General features: G+C 36.0%; 1 protein-coding gene across 3 annotated transcripts in view; it reads right to left on the reverse strand.

The window, feature by feature from the left end:
• The window catches only part of GRIK2 (glutamate ionotropic receptor kainate type subunit 2), a 681135-nt gene that overhangs the window by 49064 nt on the left and 608076 nt on the right, over window positions 1–23995 (reverse strand). For all 3 annotated transcript variants that reach the window (XM_066358812.1, XM_066358814.1, XM_066358813.1), the window contains one exon: window positions 5681–5906. In XM_066358812.1, the coding sequence (XP_066214909.1) occupies window positions 5681–5906 (226 nt within the window). The remainder of the gene's footprint in view (window positions 1–5680; window positions 5907–23995) is intronic.

Below are 23995 nucleotides of genomic sequence, written 5' to 3' on the forward strand. Positions count from 1 at the left end.
TTCAAATTATACTACAGAGCCATGATAATCAAAACAGATGGTACTGGCAGAAAAATAGACACACAGACCAATGGAACAGAATAGAGAGCCCATAAATAAAACCATATTTATGTGGTCAAATCATCTTTGATAAAGGAGCCAAAAACACATAATGGAGAAAAGAAAGCTTCTTCAATAAATGGTGCTGGGAAACTTGGAAAGCCACATGCAAAAGAATGATTTTTGACTACAGTTTATCTCCTTGTGCCAAAATTAATTCAAAATGGATCAAACACCTAAATATAAAATCTGAAACAATAAATTACATAGAAGAAATCATAGGTACTAAAATCATGGACATTGGCCATAAAGAACATTTTATGAATTTGACTCCAAAGGCAAGGGAAGTAAAAGAAAAGATAAATAAATGGGACTACATCAAATGAAGATGCTTCTGCACAGCAAAAGAAACTGTCAACAAAACAAATAGCCAACTAAATGGGAGATAATATTTTCAAAGAACAGCTCAGATATCTAAAATATATAAAGAACTCACAAAACTCAGCAAAACACAAGCAAACAATCAATAAAAAAATGGGAAGAGGACATGAACAGACATTTCTCCCAAGAATAAATACAAATGGTCAACAAATATATGAAAAAAAGTTTATGTTCACTAGCTATTAGAGAAATGCAAATCAAAACTACAATGAGCTTGACGGAGTGGTGGCGCAGTGAATAGAGTGTTGAATTGGGGTGTGGAGGACCCAAGTTTGAGACCTCGAGGTCGCCAGTTTGAACGCAAAAGCTTACCAGCTTGGGCCAATGTCGCTGGCTTGAGCAAGGGGTTACTCGGTCTGCTGAAGCCCACGGTCAAGGCACACACATATGAGAAAGCAATCAGTGAACAACTAAGGTATCACAATGAAAAACTGATGATTGATGCTCCTTATCTCTCTCCGTTCCCGCCTGTCTATCCCTATCTGTCCCTCTCTCTGACTCTCTCTCTCTCTGTCTCTGTAAAAAAACAAACAAACAAACAAAAACACCACAAAGCTACAATGAGATACCACCTCACACCTGTTATATTAGCTTGTATCAATAAGACAGGTGATAACAAGTGTTGGAGAGGCTGTGGAGAAACAGAAACCCTCATTCACTGTTGGTGGGAATATAAAGTAGTACAACCATTATTGAAGAAAATGTGGTGGTTCCTCAAAAAATCGAGAATAGAGCTATCATATGACACAGCAATTCCTCTACTGGGTATATACCCCCAAAACTTGAAAAAATGGGTATGTAAAGACACATGTACCCACATATTCATCGCAGCATTGTTCATGGTGGCCAAGACATGGAAACAGCCAAAATGCCCTTCAATAGAGGATTGGATAAAGAAGATATAGTACATATATATTATGGAATACTACTCAGCCATAAGAAATGATGACATAGTATCATTTGTGACAACATGGATGGATCTTGATAACATTATACTGAGTGAAATAAGTAAATCAGAAAAAAACTAAGAACTGTATGATTCCATACAAAGGTGGAACATAAAATTGAGACTCATGGACATAGATTAAAGTGCAGTGGTTACCAGGAGGAACGGAATAGAGGGGAAGGAGGGGTGGGGGAAGAGGAGGGGCTTAAAGAAATATAAAATATAGGGTGATGGAGGATGATTTGACTTTGGGTGATGGGTATACAGCATAATCGACTGTCCAAATGATGTGGAGATGTTCTCTCTAAATATATGTACTCTGGTTGACAATGTCACCTCGTTATATTTGTTTAAATAAATAAATTTTTAAAAATTCCAAGTAAAATAGTACTCGAGTAATTGTTGGGCTCATTGTGTAATTCTTACTGAGGGAAAGAACCATAGCTGCTCTAACTATGAAGAATGGCACTGCTTGAGCAATCCACCAGCTCAAAACTAGAACAATCAACCCATACCATGCTATGAGTATGATCATTTATTAACAACAATAGCATCAGCTATCACCATGCATTAGCAAGTCAAACATTTCAAAAATAAAAAATTCTACCTGAACATCTCTTTTTTGTCCATCTAGTTTCTAAACAATTGTTATTGAGTTGTAACAACCCAACTGTTATTAAGCTTTGAATTAGCATATATTTATTTCTTATTCTTTAATAGACATTGTATTCTGTTTGAAAATTAATTGGGAAATTGTTATTATACAGTTCATTTCAATAGAGGTGGACTCAGCTACACTTGAATGTTTTGGGAGTAAGAACTCAAAGTTTTGTTCTGTTTGTTATATTTTTCATTTATACAATGACTGTGGAATCATCATTTTGAGTATAGTGTATAATGCAGGAATATGTAGTGTTATGGGAACTAGCCTTGTGAAATTTTCTCAAAGCCAGTTCACAATATTTTGAAGTATAATAAAATTTGGAAAACTTTATCAAATATAATAAAATTTAATGTTAATTTTTTTGGTGAAGTCATTATGGTGAAAATTTTCGGACATTCTAGATATTTTAAAGTCAATGGAAATTATTCCAAAGAAAGAAAAACTTACATAAAATTGTTGTTTCTCAAATTTATTACAAAAGAAAATTTTCATGAACATATGCCCAATTTTCTAACTATTGTATATATATATTAGTTAATTTGAAAGAAACTATTCAAAATTAAAATTAATAAATTTATGAGTAAAGACAAATTGACAAATATAGCTATATTATTTGTTAAACGTTCATCTGAAACGTGAATATCAGTTTTAATTTAATCATTGACAAATTTGGAGAAATTAAGACTCCAAAATTATCATTATTTTTTATTACTGTGATAGGCCAGTGAAAAGATATTAGTGCTTTTCCTTTTCTTTTAAAAATTACAATAATATAATTAAAATATGTTAATATGCTGGGGGGTTTTATATAGTATTAGTTTATTGTTTCTCCTGTAACAAGTTACCATAAATTTAGTAGCTTAAAACAACACACATTTGTTATCTCATAGTTCAGGGGTCACAGTTCCTAAAAAGTGTCTGCAAGGCTGTATTTATGTGTCCTCTAGGGAAAAAAAATGTTTCTGTGCCTTTTCAATAAACTTTTAAAGGTCTTCTCTTTTTCTGGGTTTATACCCCATCCCTGCATGTCTCTCTCTCTCTCTCTCTCTCTCTCTCATCAATTAATAAAGAGAAACCTCAACTAAAATTAGAGTAGGAAAGGCCAGAAGAGGGAGCTTTCATGCCCTATCACTATGTTCTTAACATCAGTTAAAAACTGCAACAAGAAAAGCTGTATCTTGCTGTCTCACACAAGTTCAACCACTTTGCTACCCCAGAAGAAGGAAGATTTTCTTCTTGCCCAGCAACAAGTCCAGCAGATTGAATTGTTGCATTTCAGGCAAAAAGAAGCCATCACCACCTGAACTCTCATTTTCCTTCTACAAACTACTATTTCTCTTGTTAATGACTTCCTTGTCCCATCTCCTTTCTATAAAAACCTTCTATCTTGTATAACCACTGGGAGTATTGCTCTGTTTGCTGATGTGATGCTGTATCATTCATGAATTATTTACTAAAGCCAATTAGATCTTCAAATTTTCTCAGGTATATTATTCTTTTTTTTTTTTTTTTTTTTTTTTTTTTTTTTTTTTCATATTTAAATATTTTATTCCTAATTATTAAAGTCAATTCTATCTACTATTATTCCTTCCAAAATGTTTTTTATACTAAAATGGATATCTATTGACATAAAATGCCATAACAATACAGCTGTGAATGGCACTAAAAACTTGATCTGCACATGTTCTAATAAAAATTTTTGTAAGTAATATTGACTCATGCAGGTATATTATTCTTAACAATATATGTAGGATCTAGCCAGTTGGCTCAGTTGTAGAGTGTTGGCCTGGAGTGTGGAAGTCCCAGGTTTGATTCCCGACCAGGGCACACAGAAGAAGCACCCATCAGCTTCTCCACCCCTCCCCCTCTCCTTTCTCTTTATATCTCTCTTCCCCTCCTGTAGCCAAGGCTCCATTGAAGCAAATTTGGCCCAGGTGCTGAGGATGGCTCCATGGCCTCCACCTGAGGCACTAGAATGGCTCCAGTTGCAACAGAGCAACACCTCAGATGGTCAGAGTGTCACCTCCCAGGGGCCTTGCCAGGTGGATCCCAGTTGGACCCATGTGGGAGTCTGTCTCTCTTCCTCCTTGCTTCTCACTTCAGAAAAATAAAACAATAAAAAAAACAGTATATGTATTTTTTTTCCTTTCTCCATCATAGTCTGAAAGGTTGTACCCTCCCACCCCAAATTCATTGAATTGAAACCTAATCCCGTATATAATGGTATTTGGTATCTGGAGATGGAACCTTTGGAGATAATTAGGTCTTGAAGATGGGCAGCATAAATGAGATTAGTATTCTTGTAAAATGGACTCCAGAGAGATCCTTTGACCCTTCAGCCATGTGAGGGCACGATGAAAAGATGGCTGTCTATTAACCAGTAAGCAGGTCTTCCCATATACTAAAACTTGTGACACCTTAATCTTGAGCTCCCAGCTTCTAGAATTGTGAGAAATAAATTTCTTTGTTTATAAACTACCCAACTTCCAGTATTTTGTTATACCAATGCTATAGGACTTAGCCATTCTATATTATCTCAATTCTTCATCTGACCCTTAGGCTTCCATTTTATAAAGACAATTTGATTACGCTAAATTTATTTGGTTAATCCAAAATAATCTGCCCTTCTCAAAATCTGCAATTTAATCACATGTGCAAAGTCTCTTTGGCCATATAAAGTAACATAGTCACAGGTTCTGGGAATTAAGTCATGGAAATTTGTGGTGGACCCATTACTACAGCTGTCACAAAAATACATGTACTATAATATTGTATACTTGTGCATTTATTTATGTATGGTACATACATACACAAGGTGGGGCAAAAGTAGATTTACACATGTTCATATAAAAAGTAATAAATAATAAAACAAGAATAAACACTGTTTCACATCTTCCCAACTATAAATATATACATACCTACTTTTGCCTCACCATATATATATATATATATATATATATATATATATATATGGTTGAATAAACTAAAATTCTACTTTTTGTCTTTTCTGGCAGTTGATTATCTTTTATTTAATTTCATAACAATTTTTGAAAATAATTTTGTCATATGGAATAAAGAGGATGTTAAAAATAATTAATCCTCGGTGTCAAATATTCTAACTGTTACAGGAATAGTCTGCTATATGCGTCTTCTTTTAAATAAAACAAATACAGTAAACATTCAACAAACAATTTGTGGCTCATTCTTTTAATTAACTTTCTCAGTGATATACTATACACATAAGCCAGAAATCTGAAGAAAGAAGTTGAAAAAGCTTTACTTTATCCATAAAACATTTTTTAAATGTCAGATTGAAAAGGTTCTGTAGGGGGATGTTGTAGGATTGTTCAATATTGATTCAGTAAACATGAATACGGACCATTTAGGTAAAAATTAAATTATCTTTTGTTACCTATCTATTTAGAAGCAGATGTCTAAATTGTTTCTCTGATTTTCTATAGTAATAAAATTTAGCAAGATGCATTTGTGAAAGACAAAATTCATAATGGCATATAGAGGCACTGTTTTATCTGCTTCTCAAAGCAACTAAAATTAATAAACAAAGAACAAGTGGCTGACATAAAACATACCCATGGGGGTGCCAACGCCATAACCTTTGGAGTCTATAAGGCCACCAATCTGTGTCAGGTTGCAATTCCGCTGGGTAACAAATTCGATGGTTGTTGACTCCATTAGGAAAGCGTAATCAGAGGTGAGGACTCGCTGGATGCCTTCTTCATTACTTTTGACGAGCACTGACTGCCTCCTGCTACTCATAAAGGCCCACATTTTGTCATACGTGGAAATTTTTGATTTCTGGGGAAAAAGAAAATATATAAGAAGGGTAATTCCTAGTTTCCATGTGACTCAACAATATAAGATTGAACTGACAATATTTAGTTAACAATATAACCTTTAATTGTAAGATTAATAATAATAATATCTAAACAGAAAAATAAAAATCTGTATAAAAATATGCCTCATAGCAATTCCTCAAATATTTCCAAGTAAAGTACAGATTTATTTAACAAATATGTCAAAAGTGTCCTAATATTCAAAAATGCAGAAGTAGCAAATCACAGATGGTAATAAAAAGAAAAATAAACAAGATTAATAAATCAAATCTTTTGTGCTTATACCTCACATGCATACCTTATGTGTATAATTTTATCTTTCAACATTACAGTAACATTAATTTGAGAGAGACAGATATTGAATACCGATTGACACTGTAGAGCATCAAGAGGTTATTTTTCCCACTTTGGTTGACTATAAGACAGATGTTACGTTAACCCCCAAGGATACACAAGATACAAGTTGAAGAGATGAGAAAAATTCATTACAAATAAGGATGTTACAAATAAAAATTACTACATTTCCACTGAGACACAGCCAGCCTCTAGACAACAGGAAATCTATCATTCAGGTCCACTAACTAACTAAAGATTTCTGGACCAATAAAATTGAATAGTTTTTATAACCAATTGAAAATTCTCAGTGGGGCTTTACTAGATTTTATTGCTAAGGGAAAGAAATGGGTTTTATTCAGAAGGCACTGGTACGACATAAACAGGAAAAAAGTTAGTATCTGCCTATGAAAGGTCATCCATGAAAACCTTACTTTAGGTTAATTCTAATAGAAATACAAAATAATACTGGATCTATAAACATAAGAAGCATATGTATCATACAGGTGACTCTGTTATAAAATCCAGAACAGCTTATTTTCAAACAAATACATATGCAATCTTTTTTACATCATACTTTTAGTTCTATATGTGCCAGGTCATAAATGTGATATTACCATGACCTCTTCTAAAAGGTGGGTGCACAACAATATTTAGAAAAGTTCTTGCACTGTTTCAACCATAAAATGGGAAGGGAAACTAAATTTACTGGGAAAATAACTAATAAAACATGAGTACTATATAAAAACAAGTATAGCATTATGGCTAAGTAAGGGAAGAAATGAAAACCTTTGCTCTCCAGTGAAACTAAAACATGCTAAAAGGACAATAGCTGAAACTTTAAAAGAGAGCAGCTAAAACACCTTGAATAAGATAATTACAAATATGGGCTGCTATTGTGACAGGTCAATTGTTTTTAAATAAAATAATCAAGTGTTGGTGATAACTAAAGAAAATGAAAAGGATATGTAAGTTTGTGATAAAATTTTATTGGATCAATTAAAACCAATAGTGAGATTTTCATAGACTCATTTGGTCATCCAAATCACTAAAAAAATGGATAGATAGAACAAGTTCAGTTTTTACAAAGTTAATAGTATTTCTTGCCTGACCAGGCAGTGGTGCAGTAGATAGAGTGTTGGACTGGGATGCAGAGGACCCAGGTTCAAAGCCCTGAGGTCTCTGGCTTGTGCATGGGCTCATCTGGCTTGAACATGGGCTCGCCAGCTTAAGAGCAGGGTCAATGGCTTGACTGTAGGATCATAGACATGACTCCACAGTCACTGGCTTGAGCCCAAAGGTCACTGGCTTGATGCCCAAGGTTGCTGACTCGAGCCCAAGGTTTCTGGCTTGGGTAAGGGGTCACTCACTCAGCTGTAGCCCCTCAGTCAAAGCACATATGTGAAAGCAATCAATGAACTAAGGAGCTCAAAAAAGAATCGATGCTTCTCAACTCTCCTTTCCTGTTTGTCTGTCCTTATCTGTCCTTCTTTCTCTCTCTCTGTCTCTGTCATAAAAAAGTAAAAGAATATTTCTTGCCCTGTCCAGTTGACTCAGTGGTAGAGCATTGTCTTTGTGTATGGATGTCCCAGATTTGATTCCCAATCAGGGCATACAGGAAAAGTGATACAGGGGTGCTTCTCCACCCCTACCCCTCCTCTCTCTCTCTTCCCCTGCTGCAACCATGGCTTGATTGGTTTGAGTGCATCAGTTCTGGGTGCTGAGGATGGCTTTGTGGAGCCTCCCCCTCAGGCACTAAAAATAGCTCACTTGCAAGCATGGCCTCAGATGGGCAAAGCATTGGCCTCAGTTGTGGGTTGTTGGGTGGATCCCAGTCAGGACTCATGGAGAGTCTGTCTCTCTCTATCTCCCTTCATTTCACTTGGAAAAGAAGAAAAAGAATATTTCTCCTAATGTTTTAGATTGAGTGAGGACTAAATACAAATAAAATCAAAATTAGCTTTCTCTTGCATAATAATATAATTTTATGTAAAAAATAAAATTGGATATAATTATTGGTTTACTAAATCTGTGACTGGTAATAAAGAAATACAATTCAATAATGAATAACACTTAAAGAGTACGTTTTCAAAACTGCACATTTGCCACTTGAATATTTAAAGTGTAACATATTTAGGCCCTGGCTGGTTGTTTCAGTAGATAGAGTATCACCCCAGCATGCAGATGTCCCAGTTTGATCCCCAATCAGGGCACACATGAGAAGTGACCATCTGCTTCTCTTCCCCTCCTTTTCCCTCTTCTTTTCCTCTTACCCTTCCACAGCCAGTGGCTCAACTGGTTTGAGTGTCTGCCAGGGTGCTGAGAATAATTTAGGGGTCCAAGGGCATCAGCCTCAGGTGCTAAAAATAGCTCAGTAGTTGAACATCAGCTCTAGGTGGGGGTTGCCAGTGGATCCTGGTCGGGGCTTATGCAGAAATCTATCTCTCTAGCTCCCCTCCTCTCACTTAAAAATATAAATAAGTAAAATGAAATGTAACATATTTATTGGAGGGTGATAGTGCAAAATCAGGATATGGGTGGCCAAAATCAAGCAGAGTAAGTAAGTAAACAAAATGTTGTTTTTCCCTGTACTGGCTATAAATTGCCTAAATTCTCTGCTTTGCTTTAGCTATAAGAACATTAGCAATCAATATCTTCCATGCCTATTTAAATTAGCACAGTGCAATTTTTTCTTTGACATGGCCTGATCATTGTTTTATTTAAATTATGTTTCTTGAATTACTCTGATATACTGTCTGATACATGCTGGGAACAATTCAAGATATTAGCCAGGTTCTAGGTACTGCAAATAGTTAACATGCAAGAACATCATGGATATTTGCCATAGGAACAGTGAAAGCCAAAACAGGTATGAAGCCAACTGCTGACTCAATCACATTTGCATTGTGAGAACACTAAAGGTGCTATGTGAAGATGGATCAGCTGTGGAAAAGGTAGATGTAGGAAGAAGATAATCAAGGGAATGTAGTAGCATTCTACGTAAGAAATGGTACATGTACTAGGAAAGTGGTGTTGGAGATAGAAAGAAATTTAAGAACATATGGTGTATGTGTGTGTATGTGCATGTGTGTAATGGATAATACTTGGTCATTATTGGAATACAGGAAGTAAATAAGAGATTTAGATTAATGCCTTGCTTTATAATTAAACTTGAGGGTCATGGAGAGAAAGAGAGAGAAAAAAAGAGAAAAAGAAGAGTAAATACTTGGGAGGAAAGATCACATCTAGTAAGTTAGAAGTACCTAAAGACATTTAAATGGACCTGTCATGTAAAGTTAGATATTTAAGTTTGAATTTTGGTGGAAAACTCAAGACTTAAAATATAGATTTTGAACTTCTCCTGGATGTAGAAGACAAAGTAGTGGAAGAAGAAGAAAATTATTCTAGAGGAAAGGGAGTCCTGGAGTCAATCTTTGTGCAGTTTCAAATTTCAATGACTGGATGAGAAGACTGAGTCTACAAATAAGACATAAAAAGAGGGGACAAAGATTAAGGAAGAAAATGTGGAAATTGGAGTGCTGCAGAAATCAAGGCAAGAGAATATTCTGTGAGGTAATTGTCACCTAGAATGACTTGCCAAAAGAAAAAAAAAATGTATGCATTGAGAACTGAATAATATCTTTGGATTTGGCAACAGACAGTTCCTTGGTTATTTTAGCAGAAGCTAATTTAGTGGAGTGAGCACTTAGAAATAACATTGAAATAGACTAAAGAAGAAAAAAATAAAATGGAACCCCTAAACATCAAAAAAAAAAAAATCAGAATGTAGGTCACTGCCCTGAGCCATATCTTACTGAATTCTGTGAAATAAGTCTGGACAGACTAACTCCTGGGGCCAAGGGGCAGAACCACAATCACCACCCTTTCTAATCACCAAATTGCCACAGGATCTAGGCTCTAGCAGAGGTTTTTTTCAGTAGCTGAGCCCAACAAGCAGCCAGCAGACAAGCTGCAGGAGGCGAGACTCAGGAAAACTTGGCCATTTGAGCAGACTTTCCCCCAGACCCAGAGTGGGTAAAAGTTAGCCTAAGTATCCAGCTGGTATTTCCATGTTCACATGGGAACAGCAAAGGCAGCCATAAACTCTGAATTGCTTGTATCTCCAAGAAGGTTGCTGAGGGCCGGTCACAGGCAGTGTCTCTCACTGGTCTGCACTGGGTTCCTGCTTGGGAGGCCCAGGGCTGACACATCCAGGGGCATGCTGCAAAAAGTATTGGTTTTGGACCTAACAACCTTTGCTAGAGTGGTATCCTAAAGAGAAGCTCCTCACACCAGGCCCAGCTGAGGCAAGTTCCACTCTCTGTGATCAGCACTGGCACAGCAGCTCATGTGCATTGTATAGGGTGGAGCTTCACAGTCATCTGGCCTGGTTGTTTGATATTCTGTCTTGCTAGGCTAGATTCTACAGGGGAAAGGGAGAGAGGCTTGAAGCATGGACATTTCAACTGTGGGTCCCTGTGAGTCTATTGTTGGAACTGGTTGAGGAGCTTAGCTATGTTTGGGAGAGGCACAGTCAGCCCCAGGAGAGGACTCTGTCAGTGTTCCTTCTTGAAATAACTTCTGTGAAGGGAACTGTCAGCCACACTAGGTCTGAACCTACTGCTCATCTTGTTAGGGAGAAATAAAATTTGAGTATCTAGCAGTGGCTGAGGGATCAAGCTCTGGAGTAGGGGCTACATTCTCTGTACTAAGCTCCTGACTAAGAGACTCCTGAAGTAGCAGGTCTCACAAACATTGTATTCACAACCTAAGTTGCCCTAACCTACCAAGTGTGCAACTTGTAGAGGGGTTGTTTGGGTGAGGCCAACTGAGCACACACTACAATCTTACAACAGAAGAATGGGAATACTAGGGAGCTGTGACAGGAAGAGGAGCAGCTGAAATGTCGAGACAAATATTGCAGAGCTTGGGGCTTTTACAGAGCTTTTTTCATCTTTAAGCAGGAGAAAATAGATTATTATACAAAGGTTAGCCCCTCTCACAGCACCAGACACAGGAAACGCAGACACAAACAGTGAGAAGTACAATAGTTACATACTGGTAGACCACAGCAGATTACAAACAACAGCTAATGCCAATTCAAGAAGAACTAGAGGCAACACTACTGGTAGTGAGTGGCAGACAGCATCAACCCTAGACTCAACTACTTACACAAGCAGCACACCCAAAGATGGAGTCTAGCAGGCACCAGACACTGTGGAGAATAAATACGCCCAACAGGACAGATGTTGCACAGTGTGTAATACGCATAATCAAGGTTGACCCTTAGAGCAAGCCAGACTGAAGGGATAAACATACATATGCATGAAAAGACCAACTGCATCTAATACTCAATAACAAAAAAAGGAAAAATAGTGCTCTCAAGAAGCATTCCTAGAACAAGTAAATCAAATGGCCGAGTCCATCTTCTTCATAAAGACCAAATAAAAATTTCAAAGTCAGACTTTGCTATCTAATAGACAGACAAATGAGCAGACAAAGAAATGTGACCCAAATGAAACAACAAGAGAAATCCCCAGAAAAAGAACTGAATGAGATAGAAGTAACCAAAATACCAGATGCAGAGTTTAAAACAATGATTTTTAAGATGCTCAAAGATCTTAGAGCAACAACGGATGGACATAATGAGCACCTAAATAAAGAGATAGAAAGCATCAAAAAGAAAATTGAAATCATAAAAAAGAACCAGTCAGAAATGACAAATAAAATATCAGAAATGAAGACTGCACTAGAAGAAATTAATAGCAGGTTGGATGAAGCAAAGGACTGGATCAGCGATTTAGAGGACAAGATAAATGAAAGCATGGAAGCAGAGCAGCAAAAAGAAAAGAAGCTCAAAAACTGTAAGGAATCTGTTTGAGAGCTCTGTAGCAACATGAATAGAAACAATATCCGCATCACATGGGTTCCTGAAGAAGAAGTGAATGAACAATGAATAGAGAACTTGTTTGAAGAAATCATAGCTGAAAATTTCCCTAAATTGATGAAGGAAAAAGTCACACAATTTCAAGAAGCACAAAGAGTTCCATTAAAGAGGGACCCAAGGAGGCCTACAGCAAGACACATCATTATTGAAGTGTCAAAGAGACAAAGAAAGAATACTAAAAGCTGCAAGAGAAAAGCAGTTAATTACTTACAGAGGAGCCCCCATAAGGGTGACATCTGACTTCTCAACAGAAACACTTCAGGCCAGGAGGGATTGGCAAAAAATATTAAAAGTGATGCAAAGAAAGAACCTACAACCAAGACTACTTTATCCAGCAAGGCTATCATTTAAAATTAAAAAAATAAAATAAAATAATAGGCTTCCCAGACAAAAAAAGACTTAAGAAATTTATTACAACCAAACCAGTACTGCAAGAAATGTTAAGGGGCCTGATGTAAAAAGAGCAAATGAAAAAAAAAAATTGAGAAAAAGAGAATTGCAGATATAAAGAATAAAATGGCAATAAACAACTACATATCAATAATAAACTTAAATGTAAATGTATTAAATGCTCCAATCAAAAGATATAGGGTAGCTTCATGATTAAGAAAACAGAACCTGTACATATGCTGTCTACAAGAGACCCACCTCAGAACAAAAGATACACATAGACTAAAAGTAAAGGGATGGAAAAAAGTATTTCACACAAACAGAAATTTTTTAAAAAGCTGAATTAGAAACACTTATATCTGACAACATAAACTTTAAAACAAAGGCTATAATAAAGGATAAAGAAGGTCAATACATAATGATAAAGAGAGTAATCCAACAGGAAGATGTAACCATTGTAAATATCTATGTGCCTAATATAGGAGCACCTAAATATATAAAGCAGATTTAGATGGACATAAAGGTCGAGATCAACACCAATACTATAATATTAGAGAATTTCCATACCCCACTAACATCAATGGATAGATCTTCTAGATAGAAAATTAACAAAGAAACAGCGGCCTTAAGTGACACACTAGATCAACTGGATTTAAAAGATATCTTCAGAACCTTTAACCACAAAGAAGCAAAAGATACATTCTTTTCAAGTGCTCATGGTACATTCTCTAGGATAGACCACATGTTAGGACAAAAATGAGTCTCAATAAATTTAAAAAGATTGAAATCCCATCAAGCATCTTCTCTGATCACAACGGCATGAAACTAGAAATTAACTGCAATAGAAAAACTGAAAAACATTCAAATACTTGGAGGCTAAGTAGTATGTTATTAAACAAGAAATGGGTTAACAACTAGATTAAAGAAGAAATAAAAATTTTCCTTGAAACAAATGAAAATGAACATACAACAACTCAAAATTTATGGGACACAGCAAAAGCAATCCTGAGAGGGAAGTTTATAGCATTATAGGCATACTTTAAGAAGCAAGAAAAAACTCATATAAACAACTTAACCCTTCACCTAAAAGAACTAGAAAAAAAAAACAACAAATAAAGCCCAGGGGAAGTAGAAGGAAGGGAATAATAAAGAACAGAATAGAAATAAATGACAGAGAGGCAAAAAAAAATACAATACAAAAGATCAATGAAATCAAGAGTTGGTTTTTTGAAAAGGTAAACAAGATTGATGAACCTTTAATGAGAATCATTAAGAAAAAAATGACTCAAATAAATAAAATTAGAAGTAGAAATGGAGAAGTAACAACTGACACCACAGAAATACAAAGGATTGTAAAAAAAAAATACTATGAAGATCTGTATGCCAAAAAATTGGACAACCTAGAAGAAATGGATAAATTCCTAGAAACATATAATCTTCCAAAACTCAATCTGAAAGAATCAGAAAACCTAAACAGACCGATTACAAAAAGTGAAATTGAAACAGTTATCAAAAAACTCCCAGTAAACAAAAGTCCTAGACGAGATGGCTTCACAGGTAAATTTTACCAAATATTGAAAGCACTAACACCTATCCTTCTCAAGGTATTTCAAAAACTTCAAGAGGAAGGAAGACTTCCAAGATCCTTTTATGAGGCAAGCATAATCCTCATTCCAAAACCAGGTAAAGATACTACAAAGAAAGAAAACTATAGGTCAATATCCCTGATGAACTTAGATGCTATAATTCTCAACAAAATATTAGCAAATAAGATCCAGCAATACATGAAAAAAGTTATAAATCATGATTATGTAGAATTTATTCTGGGGAGGCAAGGCTGGTACAATATTTGCAAGTCAATCAAAGTGATACATCACATAAACAAAAAGAAAGATAAAGATCACATGATAATATCAATAGATGCAGAAAAAGCATTTGATAAAATCCAGCACCATTAATTATTAAAACTCTCAGCAAAATGGGGATATAAGGATCATATCTCAACATGATAAAGACCATCTATGACAAACCCATGACCAATATCATACTCAATGGGCAAAAATGAAAAGCAATCCCCTTAAGATCAGGAACAAGACAGAGGTATCCCCTTTCACCATTCTTATTCAATGTAGTTCTGGAAGTCCTATCCATAGCAATCAGACAAGAAGAAGAAACAAAGGCATCCAAATTGGAAAAGAAGAAGTGAGACTGTCATTATTAGCTGATAAAATGATATTGTACATAGAAAACTCTAAAGTCGCAGTCAAAAATCTACTAGACCTGGCCCTGGCCAGTTGGCTCAGTGGTAGAGCGTCGGCCTGGCGTGCAGAAGTCCCGGGTTTGATTCCTGGCCAGGGCACACAGGAGAAGCATCCATTTGCTTCTCCACCCCTCCCCCTCTCCTTCCTCTCTGTCTCTCTCTTCCCCTCCCGCAGCCGAGGCTCCACTGGAGCAAAGATGGCCCGGGCACTGGGGATGGCTCCTCGGCCTCTGCCCCAGGTGCTAAAGTGGCTCTGGTCGCAACAGAGTGACGCCCCAGAGGGGCAGAGCATCGCCCCCTGGTGGGCAGAGTGTCGCCCCCTGATGGGCGTGCCGGGTGGATCCCGGTCGGGCGCATGCGGGAGTCTGACTGTCTCTCCCTGTTTCCAGCCTCAGAAAAATACAGAAAAAAAAAAAATCCAAATTTAAAAATCTACTAGACCTGATAAATAAATTCAGTAACATGGCAGGATATAAAATTAATATTTAGAAATCAATGGCATTTTTTTATAACAATAAACTGTCTGAAAGAAAAATTAAGGAAATAATTCCCTTCACTATTGCAACAAAAAATATAATGTACCTAGTAGTAAGCAAGAAGGTAAAGGACTTGTATTTAGAAAATTTTCAAGAATTGACAAGATTTAAGCATGTTTAAATGTCAATGGGGAGATTTTCAAAAAAATAAATAAATAAGAGAGAGTGATTTAACATGCCAGAGAATGAAAGAACTATCAATAATGTAAAGTTTCTAACAGGTGTGTCCTATGTAGAATAAAAGAGGATTTAAAATACTGAATTGGCTTGATCTCATAATCCAAAATATTTATATTAAACACATGTGGAATTATACTTTAAGATCTACTGTGTAAAAAATTAAAAAAATAAGAAACTCAACCAAATTTATTTTTAACAAAATAGAAAAATTGTTGAATGCTTTCAGGTGAAATAGATTAAGATTTATAAGGTTAAAATTAACTGATGGAACTGCACAAGTTAAAGATTAGGTATCTCAATGAATTTAATGTCAGAAAGGAGGTAACATCAGAAAGGAGGTAATTAATTATATATGAGTATGTAAAGCATGAAAATTATATATGAACTTAAAAGAAAGGACATATCTGGTTGCAATATGAAATAGTGTTTGTCAGTGGAAGACAGGACATGCTGAGAACTACCTGTACTATGTTGTGCTTGAATCTCCTGTCCCTATGGTTAGTTTCATTCAGTGGTGAGATTCAAATAATTTAACAACCGGTTCTCTGCTCTAAGAACAGTTTTAAGTATATATATAAAAAAGAAAGATTACCAAAAGGTAGTTTATTATTTTATGCATTTAATACTTAAGTAAGTGTAGAGGACCTGAATAGGAAAATAACACAGAGACAGAGGTCAGTGCACTGAGGATAAGGTCACAGTGTCTTTATTGACAAAAGTACTGAACACAGTACTGTGCTGAACACAGCACAATAGGGATAGAAGTAGCAATTCTGATTAATCAATAATGGGGACACTTGATCTACTTTGCTGGCCCTATAATCTGCTCTAAAGAAGTTCCCCTTCTTGACTTCCTCATTCTCTTCTTTGCTTCCTGACTTCCTCATTCTTGTCCCTGCTTCTATTTTGTGTGTATCAATAAATACCCATAACCCTTTGAGTAGTAAAAATGTTCATGTACATCCTCGTGACTCCTGACAATTCAGAGTACAATCAATTTATTTTAAAAATGTGTAAGGCAACTTTAAAAAATGGCAAATGTATATGTTCCTCTTGTTTCCATATGTTGGTTATCAAACAAACATAATTTTAAGTTAGTAAATCTAGAACTGGAACTGGAACTAATTTCATTTTTTGAAAAAAATTCATTCCCAGGGGTCAACAAGAATGAAAAAAAAACTCACTACTCAAAGGAATAATGATTGAGGGTTAGGGCCGTCTCATGAAATCTGTATAGGGGATTGTGAGGTGGTCTCCCCCAGGTCACTCGGTGCATGCCATGTGGTCTCTGAGAAGTCATTGTCTCCACAACAAATAAGAACAGTAATAGAGGTACACAAAACTAGATTATGAAAGAAAAGATTTACAATTTTAATAATGAAAAAATATTAAATAATACCTGACAAAAAACAATAAAACTGTTAAAGATATTTCCATATTGATGCTGCTTCTTTTTTTTTTTTTTTTTTGACAGAGACAAGAGAGAGTCAGAGAGGGACAGATAGGGGCAGACAGGGAGGGAGAGAAATGAGAAGCATCAATTCTTTGTTGCAGCACCTTAATTGTTCATTGATTGCTTTCTCATATGTTTCTTGACCAGGACGCTACAGCAGAGCTTGAACCCTTGCTCAAGTCAGTGAATTTAAGCTCAAGCCAGTGACCATAAGGTCATGTCTAGATCCCACGCTAAAGCCAGCAACCCCAAGCTCAAGGTGAGTGAGTCCGCGCTCAAGCCAATGAGCCCACACTCAAGCTGGTGACCTTGGGGTTTTGAATCTAGATCCTCCACATCCCAGTCTGATGCTCTATCCACTCTGCCACCACCTGGTCAGGCTACATATTGCTTTTTTGGTTGGCATTCTCACTTGCAATTTTTTCACCTATGAATGGAATGAACATTACTACGGGTGCATAGAATACGCTGTTGCACAGACGAATGTTAAAAAAGAGAAAGGAATGTAAATTTGTGATTTCCACTTTAGGTGGCTGCCCAGGCACCCACCTTAGAGAGAACCTTGATTACAAGAGATTTTTAACAATCGGTCTGCCAAACTCAACCAAAAATTAGGTATAGTTTCTGCCGAACCTGTGAAAACTGGCTGATTTCCACTACTAGTTCCATTTAATGAAATGGCTACTGATAATTTTTAAGGGGTGAGATAAAATTCTGGATGGCAACTAAGCTGCTGAGCTAAAATGTGCATAGTCTCTGAAGGTGCTATGACCATAGTGAGGTGGCATAGTGAGGACTGAAATAGAACACCAGGAATTGCAGAATTGATACACAGAGTGGCCCTGTGCACTGCTGCTGTCCAACTGATTAGAAAAGACTTTCCAGAAGAAATGTTTTACTTAAGAGAAGTATAAAAAAAATCAAAATCCGGTAATAAGCTGAGCATAAAATAATATAATTCTCTGTAAGAAGAGAAATGAAATGACAAATTAGAGCATAACAGAAAAGGAGCTCAAATAGAGTGTAGCCTAGTAAAAGAGAAACAAAACTAATGGGGAAAAGTATAAAGAGGATCTTGTTTTACTCCTTAATTTCACAGATAAGAAAACGAAGGCTACTTGATAAAAAAAAAATTACCAGAGAAGTTAGATTTGTAAAGAGAAAAATGATAATATTTATATCATCATGATGATTATATAGAAGAATTTTAATTATATAACAAGATAATGTCTTTGGCAAAAATGTAAAGCATTTCCTAATATTATTCTTACAGTTATGTTGCACATAGAAATTTAGACAAAATAAAGCAAATAAATTAAACAACATCTCAGAGATATATTGTTGAAATGCATACGAGAAAGTCCTAGAGAGGAAAAGCATCTTTAAAATTTTCTAAGTAAAATCATCTCATTTCCTCCTGCAACTTAATCCTGTCACACTGAACACGACTCAATTTCTTGCTTTTTCCTCTCTCTCTCTCTCTCTTTTGAGCCTCACATTAAAGACAATTTTATTTTCTGTTACATCAAATGGATTTAGAGAGTCAATGGTTAGCGGTGTTTATTTTATCAAAATGCTGAAGCTTGTAAGCTGATTTGATTTTTGCGACATCAGCACAAAACAAATAAAACCGGTTCATAAGGCAGTTCCTTTATAAAATAGTTTTCCTGGACTATGAAACATCAACAAAAGAATAAAAAAAAAAAAATTGCCAGGGACAAACTTACAAAGAAAAAGAAATACAATGCTTTTTAAAATTCACATATGCCAAATGATTCTGTGTTTTAAAAAGAGCATTCAGTGCTGTTTTAAACATATTGCTAATGATTTAAAAATTAAGAGATATAAGCGTTAGTGCAGGGATCCCCAAACTTTTTACACAGGGGGCCAGTTCACTGTCCCTCAGACCGTTGGAGGGCCGGACTATAAAAAAAACTATGAACAAATCCCTATGCACACTGCACATATCTTATTTTAAAGTAAAAAAAAAAAAAAAAACGGGAACAAATACAATATTTAAAATAAAGAACAAGTAAATTTAAATCAACAAACTGACCAGTATTTCAATGGGAGCTATGGGCCTGCTTTTGGCTAATGAGATGGTCAATGTGCTCCTCTCACTGACCACCAATGAAAGAGGTGCCCCTTCCAGAAGTGCGGCGGGCCGGATAAATGGCCTCAGGGGGCCGCATGTGGCCCGCAGGCAGTAGTTTGGGGACCCCTGCATTAGTATCTGACTGAACTGTAAATAAGATTTGCAACCTGAAACTATTTGGCTCTTTGCAGATCTCAAATACCGTAAGTAATGGTTTTAGGCAAGATTTATTTTTCCTGAGCATTTCTGAGATAGATTTTATAAGATATTATAAATATTGTAAGATATTACTGTAAAGATACTGTTTTGAAATTTTGTTTCTATCCCCTTTGAATAGTTGTGTGAGTGATTAAAGTAAAAGTTACTATTATTTTGCTGCATAGATCTTCTTTTCTATTACCGGAAGCAACATATTTTATAATGCAAAGTCATTTTCTATTTTAAAAATATCTTTGGCTTAAATTGCCTGAGTACACAATTCTTTACCTCTGTTTATTTTACTTGCTGTCAAATAAAATTAAAAATTAGAAACCATCTTGTGCTCATTTTGACCTGATTTCATAAATCTGTCAGAGAGCCTAAAGTATAGCGAGAAAAGAACATATTTGACCTCTAGAAGTAAGAATTTAAAATTAACTTTTGAACAATGTTCTAGTGAAAACTTTATTCTGATACTGAAAATCTTCAATACAGTTATATCTTGCTTGAAATACCATAACCACAAAGCATCAGTAGTACAAAGAATAATCAGTACTACTACTTTTTTTTGCATTTTTCCAAAGGTGAGAAACGGGGGGGGGGGAGGGGGCAGACAGTCAGACTCGCTTATGCACCTGACCAGGATCCACCTGGCATGCCCACCAGGGGGCAATGCTCTGCCTATTTGGGTGTTTGCTTCACTGCAACCAAAGCCATTCTAGTGCCTGAGGTGGTGGCCATGGAGCCATCCTCAGCGCCCGGGCCAACTTTGCTTCTATGGAGCTTTGGCTGCAGGAGAGGCAGAGAGAGATAGAGAGAATGGAAAGGGTGAAGGGTGGAGAAGCAGATGGGCGCTTCTCCTGTGTGCTCTGGCCAGAAATTGAACCTGGGACTTCCACATGCCGGGCCAACACTCTACCACCGAGCCAGCCAGCCAGCCAGAGCAGTACTACTCTTTAATATGGTTTGTTGTACATGTTAGTGGTGTTGAATGTAATTCAGATTCTTTGACAAAGTTAAATAGGTGGTACAATACCCAAAGCATCTTGAAGTAACCTAAAAATACTGCATGTTAGAAACTCCATTCTTTTGATCTAAAAAAAATTTGTAAAAATAAAATAGTTTTAGTTCCTAAACCATAAAGTCAAGCAGATTAGTTAAAGTTTGATATAAGAATAAATATGGTGAAATATCTATAAAAGAGAAGCAGTCACCAGAGGGGAGGGAGTGTGTGTGGGGGAAGTAAAGAGGGACACATATATGACGATAGAAAATGATTTGACTTTGGGTGATAGGCACACAACACAATCAATAGTTCAAATGCTATAGAGATGTTTACCTGAAACCTATGTATTCTTATTGACCAATGTCACCCCATTAAATTTAATTTCTAAATTAATAAAGGCAGTAATTTTTTACTATTTTTCATAATTACCAAAGTAAATTTGGTGGTATTTGGCACTTACTCAAATTACTCCTTTTCAATAAATTCCATATGACCAATGTTGTTTCTAGCATTAATTTGTTATTTTGTTATAAATGCTATCATAATTTTTCTTATTTTGTTATGAAAAAGTCACATGCCATAGTTCCTAATATGTGGTTTGAAAAAAGCTCATACCGAGATCTCTCTCAGTAAAGAAGGATTTGGCTGAGATTTGCATTTTAATTTTTTATTAGAGTAAATAAATTACCAACAATACTGGAACATATGTGCTAGGTAAGAACAGCTGAGCCCTATCTGTACTCATCTGACCTTGGTCATTAGGAGATTAGAGTTAATTCAGGAAAACAGGACTGAAGCCATATGTGGTTCATATGAAAGGTGGAGCTGAGGCTAGTGCAGTGATCTGGAAGCATTTGGTTGTTAGCAAATCTGTCAGTTCTTAGAATAATTCTGGCAGTTTTTATCTCCAAGCATCTGCAATCTCTTAACAGGATATTTGAAGGGAAGGACAAAGAAACAGAAGGAATTGCTCTTCTTGATGTTACTGAGAGTTAAGACAGGAATAAGAGAAAGTATTATGACTGAGCATAATAGGATACTCAGTAAGTTTAAAACAATTTGATGCAATTAAAGGCGGTTATCTTTTTTAGCAAGTTGAACCAGAATTAGATATTCATTCTCCACTACACAAAATCACTAACAATGAGTTTTCCATCACTTCATTTTATTCTTTAAAAAAGATATTTCGGCCCTGGCCGGTTGGCTCAGTGGTAGAGCGTTGGCCTGGTGTGCGGGGGACCTGGGTTCGATTCCCGGCCAGGGCACATAGGAGAAGCGCCCATTTGCTTCTCCACCCCCACCCCCTCCTTCCTCTCTGTCTCTCTCTTCCCCTCCCGCAGCCAAGGCTCATTGGAGCAAAGATGGCCCAGGCGCTGGGGATGGCTCCTTGGCCTCTGCCCCCCAGGCGCTAGAGTGGCTCTGGTCGCGGCAGAGCATCGCCCCCTGGTGGGCATGCCGGGTGGATCCCGGTCGGGCGCATGCGGGAGTCTGTCTGTCTCACCCCGTTTCCAGCTTCAGAAAAGTGAAAAAAAAAATACAAAAAAAAAAAGATATTTCAAACTTTCCTGGTCAGATGTTTTCTTTTGCTACAAATAATAGTAATCAGCAATAAATTTTACTGTCATTTTGCCAGATTTAAATAAAATTAGAAAAACTTGACTTCACTTAGTCAATGAAGATCCTTGAATAAACCACAATTTTTTTAGCCTTATCTAATAAAAAGCTTCCCTACCAATTGCATGGAAATGTTATGAGAAATAATTGAGAAAATCCATATAAATTTACTTTCATAAACTATAAATCATTCAAAATATATGAGGATTAAATTTGTATTGCAAATTTATGTAATCAATCAATGAAGAAACATAGTAATTCTATGCTGACTGTAGCATATGTTACTACATTCTTACCTATGCCTCTATTCTTTGTATAATTTATAATTTTTGGGGAATATGGAAACATGCTACCTCTTTTTTCCTCCATAATTTGTCCTAATAACACTAGTGAGCAAGATTACCAAAATTATCCTGAACCCTTGCTGAGGAAGCATCATTACCCAACATGGCTTATAACATCAGACCTTTTCATACAGGGAGCCTCAGGGGCACAAAAGTGTTATTTTAAATCTCACCTCATTCTACTGAATGATTCACTTGCTTGTTCATTTACTTGCTTGTTATTTTATTTCAATATTTATTGAGCACCAGCTTGGTGTAACAAAAATGTCTGGCACTGGGAAGGCAGAGATTAACCAAAAACAAATCATGCTCCTGTCCTAACAAAGCTTAAAGTCTCCAAATGCAGAACAAGTAAACTAAGAATTTTAAAATAGTGTACAAAGTGCCATGAAAATGACAGCTTAGGTGGAAACTAAATTGATGAGGGGAGATATGAAAGAAAGTCAGAGGAAGTAATTCTCATCCTATTACTATTTAAATCAGTCACAAAGTTGCTGTACACTCACACATGTCTGTCATTAGAATTCTGCATTATGAATAGGTGTGGCTAAAAAATACCAGTATTAAAACTCTTAAAAGAATTTTATTCTCATTTTGCTGGAAGCTATTCTAGAGTGTCTAACCTTTACTAGGAGATGATGCAATCCTCATGATATATATAGGTATGTCCTTGTGAGTGTGTGTGTGTATTTGTATATATATATATACACACACACACACACACACACACACACACACTACAGTATTGTCATACTATGTTTCAAGTTTATGATGCCCAGTCCCATAAAAACTTTAAAAAAATTAAGATATGGGTGTTTTGGCTTGTGCCATTAGCATAGTACTTATAGACTACATGGGCAAACTAATTTGGTTTCGTGTAGTAAAGAATACATAGTATTCTTTTTCTGTGGCTTAGTTGTGTTTTTACATTCTAGATTATGATTTGATAACTGTGTTAGAATCGATAAGTGACTTAAGCTAAGGTATGTTTTGACTTACCCCAAAATTTGAGTTATGTCACTGTCATAGGAACAGAACTGTGTTGTAACCCAAGGACCCCTATTTGCATATGAATGATATCTGCAAACATACACATTAAACTACACAAATGGTATTTTTCTCCACCATTACTGTAAACCTACATACATTAAAGTATACACCAAAGGGATGTTTTGTTTCTAAACAGTAAATAAATAACCACAGCTGGGCCTTGGGAATTTGAAGGAGAAGAGATGAACAGCTCCAACCACATCTCCATCTGATGGCTGGAAAAGCCCATTTGGTCACAATAATATTAATATGTAAAAAATAATCATATCAATGACTATATGAATCATTCATCTAAGGTACATTACAATTAGAAAAGCCACACTCTAGCTTAGGGACTTGAACTAGACATCTTCTCCAGCTAGAGTGCATTTCCTTTATATGTCTGTTCCTCAGTTTTTCACTTTCATCTGATCACATCTTCAAGACAACTCTTCTATTTACCTCATTTGTAATTTCAGGTATAAATTCACATACCATAGCTGTGCCTCCTGCTTTATCTTTAACCATACAATTTATTAACTATGTAGAATATTATACATTTTCTAATTTTGCTTTTGCATCTCTTCAGTTTCTGTATCCATCCACTATGAGATAAATGGCATGAAGTCAGTGATTTTTGTTTCATTTTGTTCACCCTTATAGTTC

The sequence above is a fragment of the Saccopteryx leptura genome, chromosome 1 (genome assembly GCF_036850995.1).
Source record: "Saccopteryx leptura isolate mSacLep1 chromosome 1, mSacLep1_pri_phased_curated, whole genome shotgun sequence".
Classification (NCBI taxonomy): domain Eukaryota; kingdom Metazoa; phylum Chordata; class Mammalia; order Chiroptera; family Emballonuridae; genus Saccopteryx; species Saccopteryx leptura.